Source organism: Amphiura filiformis, chromosome 11 (genome assembly GCF_039555335.1).
Source record: "Amphiura filiformis chromosome 11, Afil_fr2py, whole genome shotgun sequence".
Taxonomy (NCBI): Eukaryota; Metazoa; Echinodermata; class Ophiuroidea; order Amphilepidida; family Amphiuridae; genus Amphiura; species Amphiura filiformis.
In genome coordinates, this window is record NC_092638.1 from 30,098,673 (window position 1) to 30,118,605 (window position 19,933).

At 36.4% G+C, this 19,933-nt stretch overlaps 1 protein-coding gene across 1 annotated transcript in view; it reads left to right on the forward strand.

Annotated features, from left to right (window-relative positions):
- Positions 1 to 2,265: 2,265 nt before the first annotated feature.
- Positions 2,266 to 19,933, forward strand: part of LOC140163622 (uncharacterized) — a 59,479-nt gene continuing 41,811 nt past the window's right edge. The window contains exons 1-7 of the mRNA XM_072186937.1: positions 2,266 to 2,407; positions 5,265 to 5,339; positions 13,777 to 14,064; positions 16,611 to 16,648; positions 18,060 to 18,096; positions 18,627 to 18,776; positions 19,118 to 19,345. Of these exons, the coding sequence (XP_072043038.1) occupies positions 5,315 to 5,339; positions 13,777 to 14,064; positions 16,611 to 16,648; positions 18,060 to 18,096; positions 18,627 to 18,776; positions 19,118 to 19,345 (766 nt within the window). The 5' untranslated portion in view covers positions 2,266 to 2,407; positions 5,265 to 5,314. The remainder of the gene's footprint in view (positions 2,408 to 5,264; positions 5,340 to 13,776; positions 14,065 to 16,610; positions 16,649 to 18,059; positions 18,097 to 18,626; positions 18,777 to 19,117; positions 19,346 to 19,933) is intronic.

Here is a 19,933-nt window from a genome sequence, read left to right on the forward strand (position 1 = left end):
TTCCGGTCAAAGGTTATCCACTTCCGATCAAGGGCCAAAAACGTGATTTTCACTACCCCACCCCAAATAGATTTGCACACAAATAGCTACTATCCATACAGGCCCATTGTAGCTCAATGAGCCATGCATAATACTAATAGGCTGATCCATATTATTTGTACTTTAATGTATAGGCCTACTTATTTGAAGTATTAAGTAAATAATCTTCAAAAAGCCTTCCAAGGACAAATCTGTCATCTGTGTAATTTACCAAGGGCCTCTTTCTGTCAGGTTCTTCTTCTTTCTTTCTTCAATGAGCCATCTGCCTTCATAACCAAATGCACTTTCTACATTACCTTCAAAATGCTGCTGCTCCCGCAAATTATATAGTACAATCCCAGCAAACACAAAAACGTTTTTAAAACGTTTTAAATAAGTTATATTTTGGGTTTTGGTTCAGGTAAAAACGTTTTAATAACATTAAAATGTCGGGTTATATAAAGGTCATGAAATCGTTTTAAAACGTTTTGTATGAAAACACACTACAACAATATTTTTAAAATGTTTTCGAAATGTCATTGTAAACTATTTTTGCAAACATTTTTGACCAAATATTTTGTCAACACTTAAATAACATTATGTTAAAATATTTGCACCCAGCAAACACAGAAATGTTCTTAAAATGTTTTTTACAAAACGTTTTAATAACATTTAAATGTCAGGTTATATAAAGGTCGTGAAAACATTTTAAAAACGTTATTGTAAATATTTTGGGCAAACATTTTTTGCAAAATATTTTTTCAACCCCAAAATAACATTCTGTGTAGAATGATTTGCACCAAGTTTTCAAAAATGTTTTTGGAATGTTATTAAAACGTTTTTATACCCTTTATATAACCCGACATTTAAATATTTTCTGTAAAACATTTGTGTTTGCTGTGCAGTAAATTACCAACAAATGTTATTTAATGTTATGAAAACGTTTTATACCATTAATGTACCCTTTATATAACCCGACATTTAAACGTTTTCTGACAACCTTTTATAACCTTTTGCGAATGATGTCGAAAACGTTTTGTGTTTGCTGGGATGTCGTTATCACCATGAACCATATGCTGGAGGTTACTGGTACAACTGTCACATGAACAACTCTATGTCAAAGGTCATAAAGATATCAACTTCACTGGCTAAGGGCCGTGTTTTGTGAGCACAATGTCTGGTTTTTATTATATTGTTTACTTTTTTCTCTTGACACCACTCGGGGGGGGTCATACCTTCTTGGGATTATTGGGATTATTGACCCAGGTCACCGTGGGGAAATTACTTTTTATTATTTTTTTTATCTTTCTTTTGACACCATGGGATGGGGTCATACATTCTTTTCATTTCGAAAAGGACCCAAAATAAGTATATTGACCCGGGTCTTATGAGGAGTGTCGCCGCCCTGTGGGGAAATACGTTCTTTACTGCTTCTTCTTTCATTTGACACCACTAGTGCACTCTGGGGGTCATACCTTCTTGGCATTTCGAGATATGAAAAGGACCCAAAATATACTTCGTTGCTTTTTTTCTCTTTCATTTGACACCACATTTGTCATTCCTTCTTGGCGTTTTGAGATATGAAAAGGACTCATATGAATATTGACCCGAATCTTATGATGAGTGTCACCCCGAGTGGGGAAATATTTTTATTATATTCTTAAACTTTGTTCTCTTTCATTTGACACCACTCGGTGCGGGGGGGGGGGCATACCTTCGTGGCGTTTCGAAACAATGTATATTTCAGACCCGAAAAGGAGAGTCAGTAAGTAGGCCTATTAGTACCATAGACTTGCACACCATTTCATGGTTCATCAAAAATTTAACATTACGCTTTACCTTGTTTGCCCGTCCCACATGTGACATGTAATATGAATCACCGATCCCTTATTGCCGTTAGTTAGATTTTAGTATCTGCCCTTTAATACGTCATGGCGTTAATCATCCGGGGTTTGGGTTTTTCCCGTAGCAGGTAATGATATTTCTACGAGTAATTTCTACGGAGGAAAAACAGTGTCGTTGAAAACCAAAGCAGTATTTTTTTTTTTTTTTTAATATATCTGAATTACTTAAAAGAAGCAGCACTTACGCATTGCGTTGCACTTATAAATGATGGAGAGCGAACTTCTTCTGTTGCTATATCCGGGGCTATATCCATTCATACAAGAAGCTAGTATAGTTTGGTGGCCCGTTCAGACATCCGTAAACATCCGATGACATGCGCCAGCTGATGCCCATATCCAATATTATAATTATTTTTCGCAGGGTTTTTCCCAAACTGATGCAATGAAAATGTTTTGGCATAAATGCTTATGTGTCAGATAACACATTAATGCGCAGTTAAAAATTGTTGCAGCAAGGTACAAACAATGGCTCCCTGGCAACAAAGGTAAGCGTTTTCTAGTTCTTTAACCACTTAGTTTAAGGCCCGGCTTTAAGGCTGTGCCTGAAATATTGGCGCTGGCTAGAGACTAGATGAGACAGCGGCATTACCTAAAATTACAGATGATATTTAAAATAACCGCGCAATAAACATGAAATATATATTATGGAGGCAAATGCTGGAAGGTCAATAAGGCTAGAAATATTAGATATACATCAAAGATGTTACATGAGGCCGACAGAGTCTGGACTTAATCATGTTGTACAGCCAAGCTTCTGTGTATTAAATCCGCCATATTGTATATACTAGTATGTTTATGCACGGGAGCGATTCCATGCAAACAGGTGCCCGTTTACCTATACTCGCTGTAGTAAACCTCTGGTACTGGTGGTGAAACACGATTAGTATACATGTATAGTGTCTGGGATAGTATCAAGCTTTATACAGGGGCGTAGCCAGCTTTCTTGGTCAGGGGGGGGGGGCAAAATAACATTTTGGGGTCACAGACGAAAAAAATTGCAGTTGCATCATACAATACATAGAGTCTGTATGTCTTCGAGCTTCCCGAAAAGGGCCTTATTGGGATGATGTGCGCGCGTCGCGCAAAAAAATGGTATTTTACACTATTTTCGCCCATTATCCGGCTAAAAAGGGGCTTTATTGTTACAATGTGCGCGCGTAGCGCGAAAATTTTTGTATTTTACAATATATTTGGCCCTGAATTTTGCTAGAAAAAGGGCTCCTTGCCCTTTTCTTTTCCTTTGCCCTCCTGATTTTCTCTTTCATTTTTTTTTTGTCAGAGGGCACTTTTTCTTTCATTTTTTTTGTCGGGGGGCACTCTGCCCCCTGCCCCCCGCTGGCTACGCTACTGGCTTTATACTTGTCGTGTAAAATTAATTAAACGGATTAACAAAACAAGATTTTATTATTTATTTTTAATCTTAGGGACCGTTCACAAACACTTGTGGGGGGGGGGGCTGATGCAAAAAATTTCATAGCGAAATATTTCGGGGCCCCCCCTTTACAGACCTCAAAAATTTCAGGGCCCCCCTTTTGACATGAAAATTATGGGTCAACCCCATAGAAAAGCATATAAACTCAATTTTCCCAGGAAAATTTGTGGCCATTTTTTTAAGGCCCCCCCTTAGGAGGGTCAAATATTTTCAGCCCCCCTTTTTGCATCAGCTCCCCCCCCACAAGTGTTTGTGAACGGTCCCTTAAACTAGATTAAAGCAGCATTGTGTAATATTTAGATTTATTCCGTTGCAAAATTATATTGTCTTGGATAGTATCAAAAATCACCTTTCTTGTTTAAATAAATAAAGTTAACTTTATAAATAAAGTGTTACGTTTGCGTATGCATGTTACCCACGAATTTAAGCCTATATTACCTGTTGTTTGCCGTAATTTTTCACTTTCTTTAATTTCTTTCGATATTAAACTTGTAACCCATAGATTAGACATTGGTGAAGACATTGAACCAAATTAGAATTTTATTGTCTTCAAATAAATGGTTGTTTATTATGAAAGACCGAGGTTTATAGGTAAGATTGTGTCAATTCCTCGAGATCTTTATCAAGTGGCTGTCATATAACATTACTGCATTCGTTCAAAAGATTAGAATAAATACTTGATAGAATTTGTAAAATAAGATTTGGTAGCACGTCGCAAGATAAGGACCTAAACATTATGGATTCGTGGAGTAACGGCGTCTGAAAATTCCTTTTAATTTTTACATAAATATGATAATTACTTTTCCGTATGTCAATAATCCAGGCTCTAATCGCACATAAAATAAATTTTATTTAAACTACATGAAATATTTAGAATTGATCATTATCGCATTGTGTATAAACTTTGTGAGAATAATAAAGTAATAAAATTCAAATAGACGCAACAAGCAGTTTTAGATTAGTATTTGAAGTAAAATCATTCCATATTTTTATGCAGTAATATCCGTTTAAATCATGCTTGCTGGTTCCGATGAGCTAAAATACTGTCAAGAAGATAATAAGTAAACTTTAATTCAAGTAGGGATTCGTGGGTAACTAAATAATTCGTGGGTAACACATATTTGAAGGTAAACGGCAAATCATCATGTGGTTATTCCTCTTTGTATTTTGATGGTTCCCGTTTCTCTAACTCATTACAGTATCCCAAAACTGGTAATTTAGGATAATCAGTCAAAACCTCCGATACAGCGTCAGTGTAGCTACAAGAGCGAGCTATTGAATATGACTGTTTTTGCATGTTTTCAAAATGTTAAGATGAATAAGAAACATTATTCCGTGGATTCGGGGGTAAAGCCGAATTTAGCTGTAAGTACTATACACGTACAGTTTGGGGTTTGCCTTTCTGAAGTGAAAGTAGGTGTATAAACACGAGAAACCAAAATATGACAGAATATCGCTTACCTATTTTTAATTTTCGAAATAGACCTAAATATAATAAACTGTTGTTTCAACGTATGGAATTTAATCCGTTTAGAAAACGGAATCAACAATAATATGACACAACGAGTGTGTTTAAGTGGCTCTATACGGAAAGATTATACGGCAATATCCATTGTTTTCGCTATTTCAGTTCACATGCACTACAATCGTGCAAAGAATGTTAAAGTTGTCATATTTGGCAGGGATATGATCTAGGCTATGGAGGCATTTCAACAGTACCCCCATTTATTGGAAAGGGGTCATTGAACTTCGCACAGAGGGTCAAGTTCAAAATTACTCAAACCTGTTCAAAACCCGCACCATCGTGATTCGCTAGCAATATGGATTCAGGAAAAGTATACTTTGACCTATCTATGACGTATAGCAATTGACACAAAGTGGTTGGGTGTCTTTATTTGTTTAACTTTCAGCTCTCAGACGGTCATTTCATACAGATGGTCTCCAAGCAGTTAAGAAGAAGATGGCTTCTAAAGTGATTGACGACGGTATGTTTGCTTGTTTGTTTAAACTGCGGCTCCGTGCAGAGACACATTTTGTCCTGACGGGACCAGACTTGAACGAAACGCTCAAGCGTAGCTAAAAAAGCTTATAACATGATGGTCTAAGAAAAGAACAAAGAGATTTGAAGATAAAGATGAAGGTAAATATGGTCACTCCCAACAAATGAACCAGTTTACTGTCAGCCTTTGGATCAAGAGAAAGAAACTCTTAGGGATGAAATCAAAACTCGACAACCGGTTGACTGACGGTTACCGGCGGTTGAACCGCGTTCTATATTTAGACTAGACAGAATTTCAATAATTCAGGTTTCGTAAGGCATATATTAGAAAAAGTTTTAAAAAAAAGGGCAGTGAAAACCTAGAATCAAAAAAAGGTGGGGAGCAAGCGTTATTTTAACTCCATGACCCTCAGAATGACCCCAGAAATGACCCTATAGGGTTATACAGTGGTCAAAAATTAAACATACTCCGAAGTCACTCATTAGCATATCAAATTATCCGTCTGGTCATAAGGATTACAGAAATATAAATTTTGTGCGTACACATCCTTTGGTTGCGGAGTTATGCGTCATTGTAGGATGTAACATGTAGGAGAAGAAGCATTTTGAAGATATTTTGTTTTATATCGGAAATGACCCCTTAATGACCTTTGACCCCAAATTTGTGAATATCCTATAGACACTGGATATAGCCGATGCATATGTGCAAGTGACGTCATTGTAGGATGTAACATGTAGGAGAAGAAGCATTTTGAAATTTGTTGCCAGAAGAAAGAAAGAAAGAAAGAAGAAGAAAGATCCGATAGCATCACAAGACCTAGCCGGTGTCCCGGCTAGGTAATTATCCGTCTGGTCATAAGGATTACAGAAATATAAATTTTGTGCGTACACATCCTTTGGTTGCGGAGTTATGTGCCAAAAGGGTCGAAGGTCAATTTTCAAGTTGTACAGGGGTCCAAAGTTAAAGTTGCTCCGATTTTCATAAAACTTGTACCAACTTGTTTGTCTACCTTCAGGCTGTGAGAAAAAGATAGGTTTTTACTATCTGTGATGTATTAGTTCATACATACACGCTATGTAACAGGCTAATGATTGGTCGAGAGCCGGGCATGTCCCGCGGATGTGAGATCGCCGGGTAGGGAAAATGAACAAAAATCGTGTTTTTTAACAATGTTAACAATTTTTTGTTATTTTTTGATGAAATAAGAATCACAAAATGTTCTGGTATGTAATGAACGGGGTTCATTCATATATTTTCATGTCTAAATGGTTGTTTATGCAAGCAGCCCTCAGGATTAAACAGCGATCTGCAGCAGGTCATATTGACTATCCTGAGTACAATTATTCATTCATTTCATTTCATTTCATATTATTAAAAAAGCATCGTGGCCCTAAGGCCAAATTGAGCAATTTTTACAATAATTAAAGGGGCATTTCGTGATCCACAGCCTCATCCCCCACTTTTCTAAAAAAAGTTGAGATTTTTATATCACTGGAAACCTCTGGCTACATAATGTTTATGTACAAAATATTTCTTGCAGATTAATTCGTTTTGCAAAGATATCGTGAAATTTGAATTTCGTTCTGGTGCACCAGAACGAAATTACAACGCATTGTCTATGGAGCAGTGTAATACACATAATCATGCATAACTCTCAAACGCAAAATCGGAATCAACTGAAATTTTGGGAATAGGCTTTTTTCGTGGATATGTACTGAAAAATGTCATAAAAAGAGGATGCTAGGATCACGAAATCCTCCTTTAAAAGACATCAAAATTTTGCAAAATTACAAATACAAAATATATAAACAACAAATTGAAATTCAAATCATGTACGATAAAATATGAAAATTATTGCACATATAAAGCATAAATGGATATTGCTACATATCAAAACATCAGCATATAGGGGTGAGTCAGGTGTGGGTGGAAAAAGGGTACACAAGTGAAGGGAGCATGAGCACTGCCCCCCCCCCCCCCCCCCTGTATGCAGATGCACACACAACAGCATGCCCAGCACACATGCTCCCATCACCTCTGAACACATACATACAACACCCAAACACCACAGTAAACAGCCACCCACACCTGCACAATATACTCATACACACACCCCTAATTCACACCACAGCCACACCCCGGTACACCCTTCCCCTCCCACTCACACATACAGATCATATATAAATTTTATAAATAATGATGACACCTGCATACATGTAATACATCAAAACTGTTTAAAAGCACTAAAAATGGCAATTGCAAAAGGATAACTACAGATTCAACAAATTAATAAAATATGGCACTGGAGTATTAGCAAACCCGGATGTTCTGACTGGAATTTTTGATACTGCACTTGAATTGCGGAGATTTCTACCATGGTCTTCAAACCTAGTGGGGGGGGGGGTGAAATGACTAGTACGAGCATTGGTTGATAGCCCTTCAGCAAATGAATGACAGAGTTATTCTCTTATCAAGATTGCATGAAGTAATTGAATCATCATAAGATGTGTAGTTCCAACCAAGGATTGTCCTACATGCCCGTTTTTGGATTCTTTCGATATCAGCAGATTGTTTTGAGGTAATACTTGAGTGCCAAACCACAGCAGCATATTCGAGAACTGGTCTAAGGTAACTTTTGAGAACAATGGTGAGCTCATCTTGAGAGAAGCCAGAAAGTGCGAAAAGGACGCCTATTAGCTCTGGTTAGCAATTAGCATATCATTAACCTGGGCGTCCCATTTAAGGTCATTTTGTAACCAGAGACCGAGCACTTTCGCTTTGTCAACATGAGGAAGAGGCTCATTACCAATTCTCAAATCTGTGTGTAGTGGCTCTGATCTACCAAAATTAACAAGAAGAGCCTGGCATTTGGATGGATTTAATTTAAGGCTATTGTTTTTATCCCACTCAGTAAAATCATTCAAATCATCTTGAAGAGAGCCTTTAACATTACGATGACGGTTCTCGCCAAAGGTCATGTCATCAACATATTTCCAGTATTGTGATTTGGCATCTGTGGCAGCATCATTAATAACAATTTGGAATCCAATAGGACCCAGTTAGTTTTGTGCCTTGAGGAACCCCCCTTTGACCGTAACATACTCAGATAAAGAATCATTGAATTTTACACAGTGCTGCCTGTTGTGCAAAAAATCACAAATCCATGGCACAATGGTTCTTCTCACACCAACTTCGATCATTTTCTGACCTGACATTATAGATGGCGCTACAGCCACCATATTTGTGTCCCTGATTATCTGCACACATTATTGATCTGACATTGTGTATTGTGGCATTTTATCACCCATACCACTACACACAATGGCATTTGGTGTTTTGTGGTGGGTAGTGGCTATTAAAACTGCCTTTACCACCCCTTCATTAGGTGAACACACCTCAACATTCCTTGAAAAATGTGTTTTACATCAGAGCAAAATTCTAGGATGACAATATTTTGTCCCTTGGTATCAGAAAGTTCTCTCCAATAAATGACGACCTCTATCTCCGATGCATTGCAAATGTTACAAGAGTGTTACAAAAAACTGTAGATGGCGCTATAGCAATATTGCAGCCCAGTGCAGCCAGTGAGGTCTGGTTTTAGCTTAATGGTCTCCTATTCACTACGGCCTCCAATTACCTACACCTACCCTACATCACAGATAGTGGAAATCATGATTTTTCCCAAATTTGGTGTTTTTTTTAACACTAGAAGTACTTCATGTAAAAAAATAGCAAATTGATTGTCATGAATAGTTACATGACTTTAATTTGACACCAAAAAGATATCAATACATAGCTCGCCAAATACTGATAAATGTTCAAAATACCGATTTTTAGAATTTTTATTTGTAAAATGGGGATTTTGGCAAAAAATGCATTTCTCACCTTTAAATCTTTACTATAGTTACATGACAATAGAATACAGAATTGTGTTTTAAGTCACATTAAAGGTTTCAAAACATTTGAAAAACCAAAAGTTAACTAAAATGGTAAAAAACATGATTGTTGCCCAAGTTTTGTCTTTTTCAACATTAAAATGACTTTATATAAAAAAGATTACAGATTGATATTGTCATAAACAGTTACGTAGCTTTAATTTGACACCAAACAGACATTAATAGCTTCCCAGCAAACACAAAACGTTTTCGACATCATTCGCAAAAGGTTATAAAAGGTTGTCAGAAAACGTTTAAATGTCAGGTTATATAAAGGGTATATTAAGGGTATAAAACGTTTTCACAACATTAAAAAATATTTTTGAAAACTTGATACAAAACATTATAAACAGAATGTTATTTTGAGGTTGAACAAATATTTTTGCGAAAAATATTTGCCCAACATATTTGCAATAACGTTTTAAAAACGTTTCCATGACCTTTATATAAACCCGACATTTAAATGTTATAAAAACGTTTTGAGAAAACATTTGAAGAACATTTCTGTGTTTCTTTGGTGCAACTATTTTCACATAATGTTATTTAAGTGTTGACAAAATATTTGGCAAAAAAATGTTTGCATAAATAGTTTACAATAACATTTTGAAATCATTTAAAAAAAATTGTTGTAGTGTGTTTTCATACAAAACGTTTTAAAACGTTTTCATGACCTATATATAACCCGACATTTTAATGTTATTAAAATGTTTTTACCTAAACCAAAATATAACTTTAAAACGTTTGAAAACGTTTTTGTGTTTGCTGGGTTACCAAATACTGATGAAATGATCAAAATACAAATTTTGAGGATTTGCCTTTTAAAATGGAGGTTTTTTGGTAAAAAGAGTGACATTTTCACTCCTATGGTCAGCACTTCGGCGAGTAAGAAATAGATTTTTGAACTTTGTGGTAAAATTTGAAACACTTCGTTTGGGAGCACGCCCATACGATTGGGGGGGGGGGTAGGTGCGGAAGGTGCCACATCACACACACCCCACAATAAAAAGGCCCCAAAGTTGGAGACAAATGTACGAAAGGTCCACTTTTTGGTGGTAAGGCGTTCAAAAACAACAATTTGTAGGGGAAAGGGGTGTAGGTCTACCTTTTACAAAATATTGCGCAAGCTCACTTTTCATTCGAAAAAGGTCCATTTTTATCCGCACCCCTATCAAAAATCCCGCAAATTGACCTGTTTATCCATGATTTTCATTTTGCTCTTGTAAAATTATTCTAAGATATCTTGACCTTTTAATAGTCATTTCCTTTTATGTTTAGGAAAAAATTCGGTGAAAATCGCATGTTCGTAGAATTTTTAGCCGAAAATCAATTTTGCCTACACTTATACTTATACATAGCCAGAATTTCCTAATTTTGCAAGGGTGCTCTCACATTATGACGTCATTACTGTCACAGCGATATTACGTGTTAAATGTTTGTACTTATTTTGGTATTACTGGATAGAGGTGACCGTAGCTATACATTAGTACCAAATAAAACGGTATATGGCGTTTATAATGTAGTCCGTGTTACAAAATATGGCTCAGTGGTTCTAGGGTTAATCGACCAAGCTAAGAGACAACACAATCAACATCAAATTAAAGAAGATTAAAGAAGAGAGTCAGCAAAACAAAAATGGTTACACAAAATTATGAAGCGACATTCAGACATAAGAACCTCAAAGTGTTACCAAAAATAAAAGATTTAAAAGATTCATTACAACAAAATATTCCTTTAATGTACTATTGAATACATATGGGCAATTCCACGTTACTCGCGTTACATTTTTGATAAAATCAGCACATTCAATGTCATATAAATACAATTGAACAAGGAGTTGATTTATTCATCTTCTTTTCACATGTACTTACTGACCCAATGTATCAAATCACATAAACTTTAATTTTGTAAATAACTAGATGAAACATTTATTAGCAAAAATGTGATTGTGACTCGCGTTACGAAAAATTACACCTTCAAAATTAGGCTTTTACTTGTTCAATATTTCTCCTCAAACAAACAGCTGCAGACAAAAGTTTATACCACTAAGTAATTGCCTTATATCTCAGCTGTATTACAGAAACAAACACCAAGTATATTTGAGATTGGTAAAATGGCCAACTTTAGCTAAATTGGTGCGTGACTCGCGTTACGTGACTCGCGTTACGTTCACTATTTTGATTACATGGTCCCACTTTGAAAGCTTTAAACACGCTCAATTTCATTTCCATTGTGGTCAGTTTTACTTAAGCACTATAAAAATACTGTAATTCAGCATTAAAAAGGACCCTCTCCTCTGTGGTGGTGTGGTGGGGTGGGGTGGGGTGGTGGTAATGATGGAAATTTAAAAAACTGGCAATTTGAATAAGAATACAATTTTCATATACATTTATTACATAAAATGCATTGAAAAACTGTATGGAAACATTCATATACACCAGGCGCAAAAAGAAACTTGTCAGTTATAGTCATCCTTGCTGTTCAACAACCTGATCATTTTGGATTATTCTGAAATATACATTTTGTTAATTGGACTTTGCCTTTTCACTTGACACCCTGTTCGTAAAAATTGAACAAGAATTGACCACGACATGCGCCTTCAAACTCTCAAACCCCAAAATTAAAAGTTGCAATTTCAACGATTTTCAATGGGATGCATCGTTGTGTTGTACACAAGCACCACGGGCCGATCAATAAAGCACACAGTGTAACAGGCACAATTGAATCGTTAAAATTGCAACTTTTGATTTTGGGGTTTTGGAGTTTGGAGGCACATATCTTGGTCAATTCTTGCTCGATTTTCATGAACAGGATGTCAAACGAGAAAGCAAAATCCAACTAACAAAATGTATATTTCAGAATAATGCAAAATTATCAAGTTGTTGAACAGCAAGGGTGACTATAACTGACGAGTTTCTTTTTGTGCCTGGTGTATATGCAAAACTGATAGACCATTTAAGGTTTGCAAAATGGGTTCCTAACAATTTTCCATATGTGCAAAGAGGGGTAAGGATTTTTTGGCAGGCCGAGAAGAGGATCAAGCAATTTATGGCAGCCTGAGAGGGGAGGTCTGCTTATTGCAGAGCCCCTAGTAGCAAAATATAAAAGGCTGCCGCTGATCAATGTGGAACACATTCCCCAGACTTGATTTATTCATCTTCAGCTATACTACAGAAGCAAACATTAAGTACATTTGAGTTTGGTATTTTTAAAATGGCCAACTTAGTGTGTGACTCGCGTTACGTTACGTGACTGTTACACTCACTATTTGATAACACAGCCCAATTTGAAAGCTCTAAACATGCTCTATTTAATTTATATTGTGGAATTCAACTTTAAACATGACCTTCTGTTCTGGGGTTAGGTGGAGAAACTGGGGTGGAATGGTGGTAGTGGGTGTTTATAATGGGTGTTTATAATGGAAAGTCAAATTGTGAATTTGAATTCACAGATGGGGACAAAAACGGTTTCCAGTCCTGCGATTTGTTAAGTGATGTACAATAATTATGAGTCCTGGGGAGGGTAAAATTGGGAGGGGGAAGTTTGAGTGATTATTTATGGATTATTTGCTAGCCCTACTGTATAGAGAGCTGTATAATATGTGTGACTCGCGTTACAATATCGTGACTCGCGTTACATTGTGACTCGCGTTACCATTTTGAATAGTCTGTCTCTGGTGGTACAATTGTAGCAAACCAAAAACCTTATGAAATAATTATGAGTTATGACCCAAACCAGGAGGAAAATGAAAGGGAACATTTATAACCCTTTAGATTTTTTACTGCATTAAAAGTTGTTCTTTTGTGACTCGCGTTACATGCTTAACATTATACAACTTGCCGTGCCATCCTGACCATTACCAACACGGCTTCCTAATTTTTTATTTTTTATTTTGACAAATTATGTATCAAACAACACTATCACAAAAAAGAATTGTTTTTGTTCCATATATTAATGAGAAAAAAAAATTAATTACTTTTGACTATCTGCTATTAACAAAATGTAGGAAAATACATAAAATCCTTCAAATCAATGGAAAAAAAAAAATACTGCAGCTGATATTCATTTGAAAATTTCTTTTTTGTTAACTTTAAAGGGTGTATAATCAAAATATATCATCAATCATTGCCAATTGCAAAGTTCATATTTTTGAAAAAATGTCATTTTAACATGGAATTGCCCACATCAGTGTCACCTGCTTGACCCGCATTGTGGCGATATAATCAGGAAATTGAGTTTTGCCTTTTCATGGTACGGTATACCTTCTTTTTCATGATAAACGTATAGTCTAAGTAAAATGCAGATCATTTTAAAGAACAATTAGTCATTTTGTGAGAGATTATCTAAAATCTGCTCAGAACTATTTAAAAAAGGAGCATGGGTGACAGCAAACAAAAAAGGAGGGGTCATTGGGTGGGAGAGAGATAATTTTTAGTCAGTGACCACCGGGCTTATTCTTATCTACACTGTCCAATAAATTTTGTCCACAGGTGAACTTGAACTGACATACCCGACTGACGTCAACAAACAAATAGTGGTGAATCCTGTGGCATCTGTTGATGGCAATAATGATAGTGACATGCAACAGCAGCCTGATAATATACATGTAGAAGAGAGACTATTACAAATAGTGGATGGTGAAAGTGCACGTGCTCCATTATCTATCCATGGTAACAAGGCCAGTGTGGTAGAACAGCAGACTAATATAAATGAGCAGCGAGTAGTAAGCGGAGACAGCTATAATGCAGGAACTTTGGTGATTAATAACTATGGCCAAGGTATGAAAAGATGATCCCAGCAAACACAAAAATGTTTTTAAAACGTTTAACAAGATATATTTTGGGTTTCAGTTTAGGTAAAAACGTTTGAATAACATTAAAAACGTTTTGTATGAAAACACACTACACCAATATCTTTTTAATGTTTTCAAAATGTTATTGTAAACTATATTTTTCAAACATTTTTTGCCAAATATTTTGTCACCACTTAAATAACATTTTGTTAAAATATTTGAAGTAGGTTATCAACAAAAAATGTTTTTGAATGTTATGAAAACGTTTTATACCCTTTATATAACCCGACAATTAATCGTTTTCTGACAACCCTTTATAACCTTTTGCGAGTGATGTTGAAAACGTTTTGTGTTTGCTGGGATAGTATATTAATTAAATGCAAATTTCAATAATTTAAAGAAACAAATGTTAAATTAATGCACCATTAGGATTGGGTATTGATTATCCATTGAAAGGTGTTTTTTTTGAATAGCTTCATCAGGATTGTATAAAAGTCATAAAGTTCGTTAATTATGTAGTCAAATCCAATTTTCTACTCACGGTATTATACTGTTTCGTCAACCAGGTCGGTTGACTTCAGTAATGCGATGATCCACCTACTCTCCCGCAAAATTTCTCATTCCTCGGGATCACAGCTCTTATATTAACAGCGGATCATACATGTGATTTAGAGAGTAAATGCCCTCGTCACGGTTGATAGTCTCGGTGCCCCTCTTTCTGATCCAAAGTGCTTTGCGTATCCATCTAGTTTGCTTATTAGTGTCCTTGTCAATTATGCTTGCACCTCCCAATTAATGACATAATTCTCTTGAGCAACGTGGTCTGTAATGACCGATTTATGCTGTTCCGAAACAGATTCTTGTCTTTTTGACCTAGTGTATTTGATGTCCTTGACGTTATCGACGTATTTCCTGTGCTCATTTAGTCTTTTTTGGAATTTCCTTCCCGTTTTGCCGATGTAAGCTTTGTTGCAAGTTAGGCACGGAATTTCATACACGCATGTTTGCAAAGTGTCGATCTTATCTTTCGGATGAACCAGCAACCGTTTCAAAGTATTATGGGGCTTCCGAGTCTTTCCGAGACTCCTTGCACGTGAGGGATGACGACCATTCCTTTGCTCTGCTCTGTACTGTCTTTCTTGCTCTTTGCTTTAGACTGTTCGTTTTGCATTTGCTGCTTAGTGGTGTGATGATGCAATCCCCCTAAGTGATATATAGGCACGGTTTCGCTGGCCAGCGAAGCCCAAGACCCGTGGCAAATTGTCGCCGACCCAGCGCGCGTTTGGCATGCGAGGGGTCTCCGGTTCGAATCACACACAGAGCAAAAAACTTCTTTCTTTGTTTTCTCTCTTTATTCCTTCCTTCTTTCCCTGAAAAAGCCCTTAGGCCGTTAGGGTTAAGTTACCACTATCGAAACTCAATGATATTATATGCTTCCTTAAGATTCGCCTCTGAGCAATGAAGATGGATGAATCTCGTCAAGATGCCCACAAGTATTTTATCTTTACCGACACGCTGTTTATGGTTATTATTTCAAAGCTATAAAAATGGACCAAAGTAAGACATATGGTCTACTGCGGATCGAATCGGACTTAGGTTTACAAGTACTCAAATCTGACTAAAGATCTGACAGGGTGAAATAGCTTTTATTATGACTGAGATTTCGTGGCAGATTGTATCAAGAATGTGGTGGTAGGTTCTCTAATGTGTTGGTAGTCTATGTGCCTTCAAAGAAAGATACCTGTCAACCAGTCATTTTGCATGGACATGGGATTAATATTTTCTGTCGATTTGCTGGAGTCTGGTTTATGAAACAGCACATCTGTTAATGTATAAAGTGGATCAGTGCAGAGAAAAGCATGTTTCCTGCAGAAAGTAAGTGATTGGTGAAAGCAGCACCATTTTTCATCTATGCGAGGATTTTATACGCAAAGGATAAATAAATTCAAGTCTACAGCCTACTTCGCTGAACAGTATTAATCTCCGCAGGACAAGTTTGAATAAGGATATACATCAGTCATCCGGAACATTGAGTGCAACAGAACTTTGTAATCAACAAGAAGATTTATAAAGTGTATGCATTTATGGTTATGTGCAGAATCATTGTCAATCATATTATACTTTTCATAAGATTCAGATTTTGTTAACTTGATCAAACAATGAATTGTTGTTGTGCATTCGTGTGAGAATTGGGAAAATGTGTATTTGGCCTTGAGTCTTTACGGTTAGTAACAATATTTTACACATCTTGTGTTGGGGAAAGTGTTATCAGTCCCTCCAATACAGACGTGCTACCTATGCTAGTCCAGTCATCTCAAAAATCGCACCATAAATAGTGTACTATATGTAGTATTATGTTGCAGCAAATGTTGCTCCTTAATGGCGTAAGACAATTTGTAAATTGTACCCCTTCATGGTATTACCATAATGTAAACGTCACATTTTTTTTATGATGATGCAAATTATCGTAAGACCAGTTGCACCCAGTAATGGACTGTTTATACAGTCTCATCATATCTTTTATTTTAACAGATGCGGATAGAGGTGACAGGCCTTCCAAACGGATAAAGGTTAGTTGTTTTGGTCACCAATACAATAAAGACAAATTGCAGCTTTCATATTCATACATTAAGTCTTCAAGATCGATATAGTAGTTAAATGGTCCGTTTTTGCTGCCGCATTTCGAATATGAAACAATATTCATATGCGACATTCTTTACTTTAAGACCCTATTGAAAACCTACTGTCGTAGAGATTCTAGTATAATTAGTTCTGGATACAATTATACTTTGAACACGGGCGGATTGGATTTTCGAATAGGCCGGGGAGAATTATACGCAAGCGGACGGTCATTCCTGGCTGAAAGAAGCGTCCATGTTGTCTCGTCCACAACACGGTGGTGAGGATATGGGAAGTGCCTAACATCACGCTTGCGCAATGCAGGATGTGTGCCCCCTGATAAGTTTATCAAAATATTAATAAAAGGCCATATTGAAAGTCATTTTGGGAACCAATGTTACACTATTATTTTATTAATGGTTTGAAAATTTTGCTATTTTGAACCTAAACTGATGAAATATGGTGTAAAAATAGAATAAGTGCGCTTTTGGGAGCTAAAATGGGCAAATGTGATGTTAATTTGGTCAGAAAGCCATTATCAGGCGTCATCATAGGGGGGGCTGATTGTATGGATCATTCCCCTGGCAAAATAGGAGGTTGATGATTTCAAATATCTAGGCGCTTGGATGAAAAGCACATAAACGGATGAGAAGTTACGTAAAGCAACAGCATGTAGGGCGTGCAATAAAACCAAGAGTTTCAAACTTCGAATCTTTGCTGCAACAGTGGAGTCAGTGCTGCTTTATGGATGCGAAGCGTGGACCATCAACCCTAAACTTGCAAACGGGTGGATGGTTGTTATACCCGAATGCCAATAACTGTTTTGAATGTGCATTGGGAGGAACATTATGACAAATGCAAACCTATATGGAGATCTTCTAAAAATAAGCCACAAGATCAGCGAAAGAAGAATTCAGTTTGTTGGCCATTGTTCCAGAAGTGAGGAGCCCGCATCAAAAATGGTTCACTGGATCCCCAAGCATGGGATGGGACGTACATAGACATTCTGAAAGATGACACTGGACTGGAGGCAGTAGACATCAGGACATCAATGAAGGACAGAAAGTTGTGGAAAGCCGTCACAGTTTGAGGACACCGCTCGAATTAAGGAAGTAAACAAGATGATTGGCTGATCGTGATTTCTGGCTTTGTGATTCTAAAGCGCAATTGGTCCAATGTTGGGCGTATAAGGCGTCTTTTCATGCTACCGGCCATTTATAGCAGGTGAAATTTCTCGGAACTGGTAAGGCGTATAGTGATATGATTTGGTTAGCTTTAATAAATAATCATTGTAAACTCACCTTTTAAATTGTTGGTGAAACATGAACACAAAATTAATTTGCTCATTGTATTTATTTACAGATTCATCAATGCCCGCATGGTAACTGTCAGCTAGAAAGTAAGATCTAAATCTAAGTAAAAAAACCCCAATAGAATCTCCAAAAGTGACAACATGATTGAGAACATATTAAATGTGAAATGTACTGTTACAATCATAAACGACATGCCTAAAAATGTAAATTATAGCATATACCGTAGACTATAAAGCTTTATATTTCTTAATTAAATGGATACTTTCAAGATGTTAAGAGGGTGGTGAATTCTACAGTAGTGGCACCAGGTGGATTGATTTGTGTCTAAAAATCAAGCTTAGACCAGGGCGAGACTTTGTTGTTTCAGAGCTGCCTTCTTGTATTATCATAATTTGTGTGGGGGTGTGTGTGAGGTGTATGTGTGTGTGTCAGTTGTTTGTTACATTTGTTAACACAAAAAAGTTTAAAATGGGGATACTTTATCTTAATCCACCCCATATTTTTTCTCTGTTGGCTACTTCTTACAGCACTATGACTATACTAATATATATATTAAAAAAAAAAAAATTCTATTATGATACTCTCATATAACCGTTTATGGGTTTATACAATAAAGGCCGTGTCAGCAATATTCAGAGTGAAGGCCAAGTATCAGCATTGAAAGCAGTGAGCTTTTTCCCGTACAAAAAGCTTTGTGTGAAGATCATGGAAGGCTTGGATAAGAAGAAGGATATTTTGAAGAAAACAATCTTTTTCGCAACCGCGGGTAAGCTAATGTATAACAGGACATTAAGCAGATTCAGATGAAATAATATAAGCAGTTTTAAAAGTAAAAGCAATACAATTGTCTTAATTTTATTTACCTGATAATAACTATAAAACTAGACAATCTTATTATGAATTTGGAGGTAAAGTCGAGGGTATTCCACAAATAAAAAAAGGACCTGGATAAAATAATAACGTTCACGTGCACATTCTTAAACACATACACAAATGAGTAGATATTGGATAATATCATCAATATACAATACAGTCTGTAATTTCCAAAGTTGTTACAACACTTACCAGTCCAACTTCAGTATGACGGTAATTTATGATTCTTTCCAGATTATAACAGTGGCTGCGGAATTCCAAGTGGAACTGCAATAGACAGTGCTGAAAGTCTAATAGCTACATTAGAAAAGTGTCATCTACTAGGTCCAAGAAATGTTTTGTATCTACAACAACTTCTTTCCTCTGTTGATGAAACCCAACTTGTAGATGAGGTTGAAAAGTACGCCGATAACATGAATAGCGATATTTTAGACTGTCAAGAACCAACTCAATCAGCCATAGGTATGTCTAGAAATAGGCTTTATGAGTATAAGATATAAAGAAACCGTATAACTTATTCAACTGGATGTATGATGTTTAGAGTTAGAAATGAAATTTCACCCTCCTACCTCAATGATTTGTTTCGTCCCGTTTGTAAATTTCGTATTAAAGCGGGTCGGAGCGGTGCCTGAGCTAGTGGTGTCTGTGCTCAAATATTGAGAAAAATTAATCTTACACTCACAGGGAAAGGTATGGATTCAGTATGTGAGATTCCAAGGCTCATTGTAATGGGTTTTATTATCCCCATGTTCATTATTTTCACTGGGAGGGGGAAATAGCGAAAACTTTCGTTTTGACCTATTATTTGTCTAAATAACCGCAATGCATATTATGGAAATATATAAATGTGACCAAGGCTGCTTTATGGCATATTTGTAATGTTTACACACGTCTCAGCTACCCGCCTGCCGGGTCCCAAATATACCGGTGGGAGGGGCCATAATTTTTGGAAAGAAATATAGGGGGGTGTCATAAAACCTTTGACTTAATGTCATAATTCACACATTAAGGCCCCCATAGAACTCCACATTAACTGTCCAAAATAGCCAC